Source organism: Salvelinus sp. IW2-2015, unplaced genomic scaffold, assembly GCF_002910315.2.
Source record: "Salvelinus sp. IW2-2015 unplaced genomic scaffold, ASM291031v2 Un_scaffold1630, whole genome shotgun sequence".
Lineage (NCBI taxonomy): Eukaryota > Metazoa > Chordata > Actinopteri > Salmoniformes > Salmonidae > Salvelinus > Salvelinus sp. IW2-2015.
The window spans coordinates 75,129-88,154 of NW_019943046.1; the positions used below are offsets into that span (position 1 = coordinate 75,129).

Below are 13,026 nucleotides of genomic sequence, written 5' to 3' on the forward strand. Positions count from 1 at the left end.
TGTCTGTCTGTCTGTCCAGGTACAGAGAGCATTATGTCAACAACCTGTCCTGTGTCTGTCTGTCTGTCCAGGTACAGAGAGCTTTATGTCAACAACCTGTCCTGTGTCTGTCTGTCTGTCCAGGTACAGAGAGCATTATGTCAACAACCTGTCCTGTGTCTGTCTGTCTGTCCAGGTACAGAGAGCATTATGTCATTGCATAAATATGTTGATCTCATCAATGCTGGGTCGGTAGAGTGACATCACCTATGAGTTCCCTGATCATAGCTCGACCTCAGATAGTTAGAAAATAAAAAGAAGCTGTACAAAAATGATTTGGCAACGTAAAGCTTCTCAAACAGACAGACAACCGTCGACCAAAGCTGCGCTGAGCAGGAATTATAATAATAATGATTTGAGCAGGAGTCGCCGGAGGTGTCCCAAATGGCACCCTATTCCCTATATAGTGCACTACTTTAGACCAGAGCCCTATTCCCTATATAGTGCACTACTTTAGACCAGAGCCCTATTCCCAATATAGTGCTTTCCAATAGTCCCCCGTAGGCAGTGAGGAGTGGGTGGGGGGATAGAGGAAAGATCAACAGTAAGCCAACATGTGACCCTCCTCACCCCGTAGGGAGAGAGGGGAGGGATAGAGGGAGAAAGGACAGATTGATTCCTGAAACCCGTTCCTGAGCATGGTGGTCTGACTGAGGATGGCGGGGGGGAGTATACAGGCATTGCTGAAGACAGGAGGAACCAGAGCACACAACGAGGAGAGGAGAGTCCAGAGTCTGATCTGTGGAAAGAGAGAGAGAGCTGTTAGAGAGAGCTGATAGAGAGAGAGAGCTGATAGAGAGAGAGAGCTGATAGAGAGAGAGAGCTGATAGAGAGAGAGCTGATAGAGAGAGAGAGCTGATAGAGAGAGAGAGCTGTGAAAGAGCGAGAGAGCTGTGAAAGAGCGAGAGCGAGCGAGCTGTGACAGAAAGCTGGCAGAGAGGAGTTTGTGGAGAAGCTTCAGAGAGGAGCTGTGAGAGCTGTCAGCAGAGGCGAGCTGCTGAGAGCTGTCAGAGGAGTGGAGCTGTCCAGAGAGGAGCTGTCGAGACTCGAGAGGGAGCTGTGAGAGCTGTCAGAGAGGGAGCTGGTGGATGCTGTCGAGAAGGGAGCGGAGAGCTGTGAGAGAGCGTAGCTGTCAAGAGAGAGGGGCGTGCCAGGAGCTGTGAGAGCTGTCAGAGAGGGAGCTGTGAGAGCGTCAGAGAGAAGCGCTGTGAGTAGGCTGTCAGAGAGAGCGCTGGTTAGAGCTTGTCAGAGGAGCGCTTGGAGAGCTGTCCAGAGAGAGCGCTGTGGAAGCGGTCAGAGAGAGCGCTTGTGGAAGAGCTGTTCAGAGAGAGCGCTGTGAGAGCTGGTCAGAGAGAGGCGTGTGAGAGCCTGTTTTTTTCAGAGAGAGGCTGTGAGAGCATGTCAGAGAGAGCGCTGTGAAGAGCTGTCAGGAGAGAAGCGCTGGTGAGAGCTGTCCAGAGAGAGCGCTGTGAAGAGCTGTCAGAGAGAGCGCTGTGAGAGCTGGTCAGAGATGAGCGCTGGTGCAGCAGCTGTGAGAGCTGTGAAGCGCAGGGGAGCTTGAGCGGGGAGCTGTCAGAGGAGTGTCAGAGAGAGAGAAGCGTCAGAGAGAGAGAGCCGTCGGAGCAGAGGAAGAAGGAGCTCAGTGAGAGGACGAGAAGAGAGAGCCCGTCAGAGAGAGAGAGCGTCAGAGAGAGGAGAGCCGTCAGAGAGAGAGGAAGCCGTCAGAGAGAGAGAGAGCCGTGCAGAGAGAGAAAGAGCCGTCAGAGAAAGAAGGAGGAGAGAGAGCCCGTCCAGAGAGAGAGAGCCGCAGAGAGCAGAGAGCCGTTAGCAGAGAGGAGAGCCGTCAGCGAGAGAGAGCCGTCAGAGCAGAGAGAGCCGTCAGAGAGAGAGAGCCGTCAGAGAGAGAGAGCCAGTCAGAGAGAGAGGAGAGCGTCAGAAGACGAGGCCAGGAGAGCCCGTTCAGAGAGAGAGGCCGGTCAGAGAGAGAACGAGCCGTCAGAAGAGAAGCCGTCAGAGAGAGAGCCGTTCCAGACGTCAGAGAGAGAGAGCCGTCAGAGAGAGAGAGCCGTCAGAGAGAGGAGAGCCGTCAGAGAGAGAGAGCCGTCAGAGAGAGAGAGCCGTCAGAGAGAGAGAAGCCGTCAAGAGAGAGAGACAGAAGCGAGGAGCCGAGAGAGAGAGAGCCTGTCAGAGAGAGAAGAGCCGTCAGAGAGAGGAGAGCCGTCAGAGAGAGAGAAGGCCGTAGGACCGTCAGAGAGAGAGAGCCGTCAGAGAGAGAGAGCCGTCAGAGAGAGAGAGCACGTCAAGAGAGAGCCTGTCAGAGAGAGAGAGAGCGCGTACAGAGAGAGAGAGCGTCAGAGAGAGGGAGCCGTCAGGAAAGACCGTCAGAGAGAGAGCCGTAAGAGAGAGAGCCGTCAGAGCAGAGAGCGTCCAGAGAGAGACAGCGTCCCAGAGAGAGAGGTACGTCAGAGAGAGCCCGTCAGAGAGAGCCGTCAGAGAGAAGAGCCGTCAGAGAGAGAGCCGTCAGAGAGAGGAGCCGTTCAGAGAGGCAGAAGCGCGTCCAGAGAGAGAAGCCGTCAGAGAGATAGCCGTGCAGAGAGCAGAGCCGTCAGAGACGGATCCGTCAGAGAGAGAGCCGTTCAAGAGAGAGAGCGTCAGAGCTGAGCAGACGTCTAGAGAAGAGAGCCGTCAGAGAGAGAGCCCGTCAGAGAGAGAGCCGTCAGAGAAGAGAGAGCCGTCAGAGAGAGGAGCCGGTCGGGAGCAGCAGAGAGAGTTAGCCGTCGGAGACGTCAGAGAAGCCGTCAGAGAGAGAGCCGTCAGAGAGGAGAGCCGTCAGAGAGAGCAGCCGTCAGAGAGGAGCCGTTCAGAGAGAGAGCCGTCAGAGAGAGAGCGTCCAGAAGAGGAGCCGTCAGAGACGAGAGCCTGCAGGAGAGCCAAGAAGAGAGCCGTCAGAGAGAGAGCCCGTCATGAGTAGAAGAGCCGTCAGAGGAGCAGCCGTTCGAGAGAGAGCCCGTCAGAGAGAAGAGCCGTCAGAGAGAGGAGCCGTCACGGGAGAGCCGTCCAGAGAGGAGAGCCGTCAGAGAGAGAGCAACGGTAGAGAAGAGCACCTCAGAGAGAGAGCGTTCAGAGAGACAGATCCGTAGAACCAGGAGAGAGGCAGAAGGAGCCGTCAGAGAGAGAGCCGTCAGAGAGAGCCGAGAGAGAGACCGTCAGAGAGAGAGCCCGTTCGGAGACCGAGAGAGCGACTCAGGCCCAGAGAAGCGAGAGAGAGAAGCCGTCAGAGAGAGAGCTGTTAGAGACGCACCTTCAACCAAAGGGAGTCCAAAAATGACATTCCTATTATTCACCATACTGTGGCAGAACCTCATTAAGGCATGTGCGTTTGTACCTGGTTCTATAGTAGGACCTGCAAGACTTGTGTTAAGCGTGCCGTCTCTTTCAAAATCAGCTCCTTCAGGGTCTCTTTGGGGAGATCAATCGCAGCTCCCTATGTCAAACTTGAAGGGAGCCTCGGCTACAGGCTAACAGCAGAGAGAGAGAGAGAGAGAGAGAGAGGTTAGAGTACTCCTCTGTACAGGCTTAACAGAGAGAAGAGAAGAGAGAGAGGTGTAGAGGTCTCTGGTTAAGGCTACACAGAGAGAGAGAGGAGAGAACCAGACAGGAGGTTTAGAGTCTGCACTAAGGGGTCAGGGTTTATTATCTCTGTAGGTGGTAGTACTGCTCAGGTAAAGGTTGAGTCAGGCGTTTAATTATCTCTGTAGGTGTAGTTACCTGCTCCAGGTTAAAGGGATCCAGGGGTTTATTATCTCTTGTAGGGGTGGTAGTAACTGCTTCCCAGGTAAAGTGAGTCAGGTTATTATCTCTGTAGGGTGGGCTAGTACTGCTCCAGGTAAAGGTGAGTCAGGTTTATTATCTCTGTAGGGTGGTAGTACTGCTCACAGGTAAAGGTGAGTCAGGGTTTATTATCTCTTGTATGGTGGTAGTACGTTGCTCCAGGTAAAGGTGAGTCAGGGTTTATTATCTCTGTAGGGTGCTAGTACTGCCTCCAGGTAAAGGTGAGTCAGGCGTTTATTAATCTCTGTAGGTGGCAGTACCTGCTCCAGGTAAAGGTGAGTCAGGGTTTATTATCTTCTGTAGGTGGTATACTTGCTCCAGGTAAAGGTGAAGTCAAGGTTTATTATCTCTGTAGGGTGGTAGTACTGCTCCAGATAAAGCGTGAGTCAGGGTTATTATTATCTTGTAAGGGTGTACGTATGCTCCAGGTAAAGGTGAGTCAGGGTTTAATTATCTCTGTAGGGGGTAGTACTGCTCCAGGTAAAGGTGAAGTCAGGGTTTATTATCTCTGTAGAGTGTGTAGTAACTGTCTCAGGTAAAGGTGAGTTCAGGGTTAATTAGGTCTTCTGTAGGTGGTAGTTACTTGCTTCTCAGGTAAAGGGTGCAGTCAGGGTTAATTATCTCTGTAGGGTGGTAGCTTACTGATTCCACGGTATAAAGGTGAGTCAGGTTATTATTTCTCTTGTAAGCGGTGGTTATATGCTCCCAGGTAAAGTTCTGATGTCAGGTTTAATTATCTCTGTAGGGGTGGCAGTTTACTCTCCAGTAAAAGGGTGATCAGGGTTATTATCTCTTGTAGGGTGCCAGTACGCTCCAGGGATAAAGGTGAGTCAGGTTTATTATCTCTGTAGCGGGGCAGTACTGCTCCAGGTAGGTTGGCAGGGTGTATCCGTAGGGGGTAGTCTGGTCCAGGAAGCGTTGAGTCAAGGGTATTATTACTCTGTAGGGTGGTAGTAACTGCTCCAGTTTTTGTAAAGGTGAGTCACGGGTTTATTAATCTCTGCGAGAGGTGGTAGGACTGCTCCAGAGTAAAAGGTTGAGTCAGGGCCTTTTTTTTATTATTCTGTAGGGTGTAGTACTGTCAGGTGTCAAAGAGTGATCAAGGGGTTGCCGGGTTATTATTTCTCTGTAGTGTGAAGCAGTACTTACAACCCTACAAGATGAGTTGAGTAACCCTGACCCCTGACCCTAGCGTCACCTCTTACCTGGGTAGCCTACTAACGTAGGCCTGCCTTATCAACACTAGAGGAATGGACCCTGACCCTGACACCAGGCTCACTCACCTGGAGCTACTACGGGCCCTACAATGAGGTAATAAACCTACTACCCTAAGGAGCCGTGCCGTAGGTCCAGGGCCACCGCACGGAGCAGTTATAATAATGACGCGGCCACCAGATGATGGAATAACCCTGACCGCACCAGGGCACGACGGAGCCTAGATACCTACGGCCTCAGAGGTTAGTAGGGTACTGCTCCAATGAAGCCGCTATTTAGAAACCCGCAGCTCCTAGCTCATTCCCGTATCTAGCCTGGAAGTCTCATAGTACTAAACCCTACAGATATCTCTGTAGTGAGTGGTAATTGTACCCTTGATCCCCTGACACAAGCTCAAGCATCACCCCTTTTTAGCTTGCAAACGACGTAAAAGTACGGCACGTGTGCCACTACAGGGATTCAAGGGGTGTATAAGATATACCCCATCTGTAGGGTGTGTGTTAATACTGACGCTCCATTTCTTCACCCTAGGTAGATGTTTATATCCAAGTTCATTTAAGTGTATCGAAGAGCAGTGGTGATGTGTATTTTGAGTAATAATCTCACCTTGATAAGGTGGATTGACCGAGCATCATGTTATTTATTTTGGAAATAAACCATTCTCAATACTAGATAGAAAGTGTTAGAAATTATAATGGCATATTAATACATAGATTACCTAGCTATCTATACCCAACACACACCAACAACTTGAAGTCAGAAGTTACATACACTTTAGTGGAGTCATTAACGTGTGGTATTCAAACCCATCAACCAAGAATTCGTGGTAGTCAAGACGGACATCTTTATTTAATTTATCTCATGGTCAGTTTTAGGACAGCACTGTGGGCATATGACACAAATTAATGCGAAGTGAAGTGACAGGAACAGATGGTTATATGTTTACACTATGCTTCCATAGTAAGCACGATCACAATGTGCCAGGTTACAGAAGGTGATGTCACACGCACTCTGTGAGGATACGCCCGGAACAAGAGCGTAGTCAATTTAAATGTCCAGAAAATGAGCAACGAGAATCAGGAGAGCGTAGAGTACAGAAGTTAGCTGAATTGGTGGCCAGGGTAAAACGGGGGATTTTCCGTCGAGGGGCCTTACCTTTACTAATCTCCATTCCTCTCGCTGATGATTTCATGGAGGGAATTCAAAAGAAATCAGCCAAGGACCTGCCCAAAAAAGGGATAAGTTGGAGAACCTGCCTCCAGTGCTCCCAGGGCCAGGTGCAAACTTAGGGTGAAGTCGAGGGGTTAAGGGATTCCATTTCTGGCATAGGATAGTGGGTGGAAAGTACACAGACTCGCTCCAGCAAGTGAGTAAATGGAGTTGGCAAGATATGTAACCAAACGGGCTAATTGAGTAATCTCCCATGTAGCGTGGTAATAAGTACGGTGCTCCAGCGTACAAGTGTGAGTCCAGAGGTTTGAACATCTATAACATGCTGTATAGGGATGCGCGTGCGCTGAGAGTACGTGATCCAGACTGGTAAGGCTAATACGAGGTACACAGGGGTTAAAGCAAAAAACAAAAATGATCCCATGAACTGAAACCACTAAATCAATCTCAGATAGCGGAAATGACTTCAAGAATTCTACAGGGCAGCACAGATCCTTTGATGGCAGACCGAATGATTAAGCGTTGGTTGCGAAAAGTCAGATGTCTTGCGGAGCAGAAACAAAATAATGCTATTTATTATGAATATATACAAGCCTATTAAATATGTAATATAAATAGAATTGCATATTATCGATGTGGCATGTAACTATAATGTGTGTGTGTGATGTCTCTCTCCTGAGTATATCATCTATAGGAGGTAGATACCATGGTTAGTCAGGTTATGCGATCGTATATTTATAAGATCAACATCAATGAGTATAAAGATATAATTCTGAATGATAAATATAATTAGATATATAATACAGAACAGACATGAGCATAGACATACTACAACACATCTAGTTACAGGAAAGTAAAGGCTTATATAGGTGAGTACTGCAGAGGTATGAGTCTATCCACAGACGAGACAGTGTACGAATATTGTGAACCACAAGATACTTCCTAAAGTTGTTGAGTCAAATAAGTGACTTACACACACAAAGACCATATCAAAGTTCTACATAAGCATTAATTGTGTAACTAGCACACTATCACCACCGCCTAAAGGACCGGCAAGATATTTCCATGAAAAATAGTGATTGACACGCTCATAGAACTCGACATAGATCAGTGTATAGACCTCAGGAGATGTTCCAAGGAACGAAGTTCCCCTATGACCAAACCTTGACTTATCTCTCACGCTAGTTAACAACCAACAGATTCTTCTAGGTGTGCGCCGTATGCGCTGCCTCATAAGGCACCGTCAAGATTATTGTGGGAAGGCTGTGGAAGTTAGCTACCCACCCGAAACGTTTCAGACCCCAACAGCGTTTAAAATCTTATTAAGTTAAAAATGGTACAATGGCTAACATTACAAAGTTACTTAAATATGGAAATTGTATAGTGAGAGAACTATCGATACCTACGAGAATGTCAGGCACTAATATCCCAAAGATCGATTTCTCTCTGACTAATGTTCTATTGACATGGCTTCACATATTAAAATAAAGTGGTTGGTCATCCTAATCCCTGACCCTAGTAGAAGAATTTAGACATAAAAATACTATTCTCAATTATTAACTAGGTATAATTTAGGGGATAAGAGGTGACATTGCCTAATAAAATTGTAACTTGGGTCAAAACGTTATCGGGTTTAAGCCTTCCACCAAGCTTTCCCACAATCGAAGATTGGTTCCGTGAATTTTGGCCCCATCCCTTCCTGACAAAAGCTGGTGTAACTGAGTTCAGGTTTGTAGGGCCTCCTGCTCGCACACACCTTCCAAGTTCCTGCCCACACATTTTCAATTGGGATCTGAGGGCGTCAGGGCTTGAATGTTGAAAAAATGGCACGTCCAATATCTGGTGAACTTTGTTGTTCTTTAAAGCCATTTTGCCACAACTTTGAAGTATGCTTGGGTCAAGTGTCCATTTTTGGAAGAACCCATCTGCGACCCAAGCTTTTACTTTACCTGACTGATGTCTTGAGATGGTTGCTTCAATATATCCACAGAATTTTCTTTCCTCATGATTTGATCTATTTTGTTAAGTGCACCAGTCCCTCCTGCAGCAAAAGCACCCCCCACAACATGATGCTGCCTACCCCCTAGCTTCTCGGTTGGGATGGTGTTACTCCGCTTGCAAGCCTCCACTTTTTTCCTCCAAAACATAACGATGGTCATTTATGGCCAAACAGTTCTAATCTAGTTTTTTGTTTCATCAGGACTAAAGACCAATTCTCCAAAAAAAGTTACATCTTTGTCCCATTGTGCATTGCAAAAAAACCGTCCCTGGCTTTTTTGGATGGCGGTTTTGGAGCAGTGCCTTCTTCCTTGCTGAGTGGCCGTTGTCAGGTTATGTCGATATAGGGACTCGTTTTACTGTGGTATATAAGATACTTTTGCTACCTGTTTCCTCCAGCATCTTCACAAGGTCCTTTGCTGTTGTTCTGCGATTTATTTGTTTATACTTTTCCACACCAAAGTACGTTTCATCTCTAGGGGAGACAAAACGCATTCTCCTTCCTGAGCGGTTATGACGGCATGGCGTTGGTCCATGGGGGTTAATTACTCATACTATTGTTGTGTACAGATAATAAACCGTGGTTACCTTCAGGCATTTGAAATTGCTCCCAATGGATTGAACCAGACTTGGTGGAGGTCTACAATCTTTTTCTGATGTTCTTTGGCTGATTTTCTTTTGATTTCCCATGATGTCAAGCAAAGAGACACTGAGTTTTGAAGTAGGGCCTTGAGATACATCCACAGGTACACCTCCAATGACCAAATTATGTCAATTAGCCTATCGAGAAAAGCTTATTATAAAGCCAGTTGACATTAAATTTTCTGGAAATTTTTTCCAAGATGTTTAAAAGGCACAGTCAACTTAGTGGATGTAAACTTTCCTGACCCACTGGAATTGTGCATACAGGTGAATGTATAAGTGAAAGTAATCTGTCTGTAAACAATTATTAGAAAAACATTATTTTGGTCATGCACCAAAGTAAGATGTCCTAACTGACCTTGCTAAAACTATAGCTTTGTTAAACAAGGGGACATTTGTGGAAGTGGTTGAAAAACAAGTTTAATGACTCCAACTAAGTGTAATGTAACTTCTTGACTTCCAAGTGTGGTGTGTGTATTATATAAATATGTGATATTAAATATGGCCCCCAGTATAATTTCTACCACTATTCTATCTCAGTTTGAAAAGATGTTATAATCCAAAATAATTACATGAACTGTGTTATTATTATTTACTCAATAAACCTTCACGCGTCATCCATATGATGGAAAAACATCGCTTGTGACAGAACTTTAACCCCTGGGTTCATTACCTCATCTGTGGGCCGTAGTCTGCTTCAGCTAAGGGTGGAGCTGGGGTTCAGTCAGGGTTCATTACCTTTCATCTGTAGGTTGTAGTACTGCTTCAGGTAAGGTGAGCTAGGGTCAGAGGTTAGGGTTCATTACCTCATCTGTAGGGCCGTAGTACTGCTCCAGGTAAGGGGTGAGCTGTGTCAGGGTCAGGGTTCAGTTACCTCATTCTGTAGGGCCGTAGTTACGCTTCCAGGTAAGTGAAGCTAGGGTCCAGGGCGTCAGGGTTCAGTACCTCATCTGTAGGGGCCGTAGTACTGCTCCAGGTAAGGGTGAGCTGGTTGTCAGGGGGTCAGGGTTCATAAACCTCCATTTCTTAGGGCCGTAGTACCTGCTTCCAGGTTTAGGGTGAGCTAGGGTCAGGGTCAGGGTTTCATTACCTCAATCTGTAGGGTTGTAGTACCTTCAGCTAAGGGTGAGGGCTGGGTCAGGGGGTCAGGGGTCATTACCCTCCAAAAACTTAGGGCCGTAGTACTGTGCTCCATGGTAAGGCGTTGGAGCTAGGGTTCAGGGCGTCAGGAGTTTTCATTACCTCATCTGTAGGGTTGTAATTACTGCTCCAGGTTAAAGGGTGAGCTGGGGGGTCAGGGGTCAGGGGTTCATTACCTCATCTGTAGGGCCGTTAGTACTGCTCCAGGTAAAGGGTGAGCTGGTGGTCAGGTCAGGGTTCATTAACCTCAGTCTGTAGGGCCGTAGTTTACTGCCTCCCAGGTAAGGGTGAGCTGGAGGTTCAGGGTTCATTTACCTCATCTTGTAGGGTTGTAGTACTGCTTTCAGCTAAGGGTGAGCTGGGGTCCAGGGGTCAGGGTTCATTACCTCATCTGTAGGGTTGTAGGTACTGATTCAAGCTAAGTGAGCTGGGGTTCAGGGGTCAGGGTTCATTAACCTTCATCTGTAGGGCCGTAGTACCTGCTTCCAGGTTCAAGGTGACTAGGGTCAGGGGTCAGGGTTCATTACCTCATCTGTTAGGGCCGTAGTACTGCTCCAGGTAGGGTGAGCTAGGGTCAGCGGGGTTCAGGGTTCATTTTTACCCTCATCTGTAGGGTTGTAATACTGCGTCCAGGTAAGGTGAGCTGGGGTCAGGGGTCAGCGGTTCATTACCCTCAATGCTGTAGGGGCCGTAGTGTACTGCTCCAGGTAAGGGGTGAAGCTGTGTCAGGGGGTCAGGGTTCATTACCTCATCTGTAGGGGCCGTAGTACTGCTCCAAGGTAAGGGTGAGCTGGGCTCAGGGGTCAGGGTTCAATTAACCTTCATCTGCTAGGGTTGTAGTACTGCTTCAAGCTAAGGGGTGAGCTCGGGGTCAGGGTCAGGGTTTCATTACCTCATCTCTAGGGTTGTAGTACTGATTTCAAGCTAGGGTTTGAGCTGGGGTCCCAGGTCAGGGTTCATTACCTCAACTGTAGGTTTGTTAAATTACTGCTTTTCAGTAAGGGTGAGCTGGGGTCAGGTCAGGGTTCATTACCTCAAAACTGTAGGGCCCGTCAGTACTGCTCCAGTAAGGGTAGAGCTAGGCTGTCAAGGGGTCAGGGTTCATTACCCATCTGTTAGGCCGTAGTACTGCTCCTGTTAAGGGGGAGCTAGGGGGTCAGGCGGTCAGGGTTTCATTACCTCATCTGTTAGGGCCGTTAGTACTGCTTCCAGGGTAAGGGTGAGCTGGTGTTCAGGGGTTCAGGGTTCAGTTACCTTCATCTGGTAGGCGCCGTAATACTGCTTCAGCGTAAGGGTGGAGCTTTGGTGTCAAGGGTCAGGGTTCATTAACCTCAAAACTGTAGGATTGTAATACTGCCTCCACGTGAGGGTGCAGCTGCGGGGTTTCAGCGGTCAGGGCTTCATTACCTTCAACTGTAGGGTTGTTAATACTGCTCCAGGTAAGGGTGAGCTGGGGTCAGGTCAGGTTCATTTACCTTCATCTGTTAGGGGTTTGTAATACTTTTTCTCCAGGTTAAAGGGTGAAGCTGGGTCAGGGATTCAGCGGGGTCCCATTACCTTCATCTGTAGGACGTAGTACTGCCTCCAGGTTAGGGGGAGCCAGAAGCCTCCTCCACCTCGCATCCTCTTTTTGGGGTTAAAGGTCAACATCTTGTCCAGCAGGTCCAGAGCTTTTGGGGTCAGCGTTGGTGAAAGAGGCGGTTCCAGGAACCTTTGCAGCGCAAGGCGGGAGAGACGCAGGTAGGTCCTGGCCTTGCATGTTGATGATTGCGTTCAGATCCTCCTGGGAAGGAGACCCTAGCATACCTGGAGGGGGGGGGGGAACAACAACCAGCGGGTCAGCTCAACAGCTAGAGGAGACACGACACCCAGGGGTCAGCCTCAACAAAGGCTAGAGGAGACACGACACCAGGGGTCAGCTCGACAGCTAGAGGAGGACACGACACCAGGGGTCCCAGCTTCAACAGCTAGAGGAGACAACGACACCAGGAGTCAGGAATCAACAAGCTAGAGGAGACACGACACCCAGGGGTCAGCTCAACAGCTAGAGAGACACGACACCAGGGGTGTCAGCTCAACAAGCGTAGAGGAGACACGGACACCAGGTCAGCTTCAACAGCTAGAGGGAGACACGACCACCAGGGGTCAGCTCAACAGAAGAGGAGACACGGACACCAGGGTCCAGCTCAACAGCTAGAGGAGGACACGACACCGGGGTCAAGCTCAACAGCTGAGGAGACACGACACCAGGGGTCAGCTCAACGAAGCTAGAGGAGACACGACACCAGGGGGTCAGCTCAAAACAGTAGAGGAGAGACCACGACCACCAGGGGGTCAGCTCAACAGCTAAGAGGAGACACACATCAAACTGCTGTGTGTTGGACGTACCCAGTAATGTGGTTGAGCTGTCCAGGTAGGTGTGTACATGTACCCAGTATGTGCGTTGAAGCTGCGGTCCAGGTTAGTGTGTAACATTACCCAGTATGGTTGAGCTGGTCAGTATGTTGTACATTACCCCAGTATGTGGTTGAACTGGTCCAGGTAGTGTGTAACCATACCCAGTATGTGGTTTTGAGCTACGTTCCAAGTATGTGTACATACCCAGTATTGTGTTTGAAGCTATCCAGGTAGTGTGTACGTACCCAGTATGTGGTTGAGCTGTGTGTGTGTGTGTGTGTACATACCCAGTAATGGGTTTGAGCTGCCTTGTGTGTGTGTGTGTGTGTTGATGTGTGTACATAACCCAGTATGTGTTGGAGCTGGGTCCATGGCTAGTGGATTGTACATACCCAGTATGTGGTTGAGCTGGTCCAGGGTAGTTGTGTACGTTACCCAGTAATTGGTTGAGCTAGGGTCCAGGTAGTGCTGTCCCAGGGAAGATGGTCTATTAGAGAAGCAATCTCAGCCAGGATGCAGCCCACAGGACCAGATATCAATAGACTTGGATGATAACCCTGATGCAGAGGAGGGGCTAAGCATATCTCTCTCTTT

The 13,026-nt window shown here is 48.6% G+C and overlaps 1 protein-coding gene and 1 pseudogene across 1 annotated transcript in view; one reads left to right on the forward strand and one right to left on the reverse strand.

Moving 5' to 3' along the window:
* Positions 1-3,619, forward strand: part of LOC139024545 (arginine and glutamate-rich protein 1-like) — a 10,853-nt gene extending 7,234 nt beyond the window's left edge. The window contains exons 2-3 of the mRNA XM_070439422.1: positions 2,664-2,789; positions 3,557-3,619. Of these exons, the coding sequence (XP_070295523.1) occupies positions 2,664-2,789; positions 3,557-3,619 (189 nt within the window). The remainder of the gene's footprint in view (positions 1-2,663; positions 2,790-3,556) is intronic.
* Positions 3,620-11,574: 7,955 nt separating this feature from the next.
* Positions 11,575-13,026, reverse strand: part of LOC112071521 (mitogen-activated protein kinase 1-like) — a 14,502-nt pseudogene continuing 13,050 nt past the window's right edge.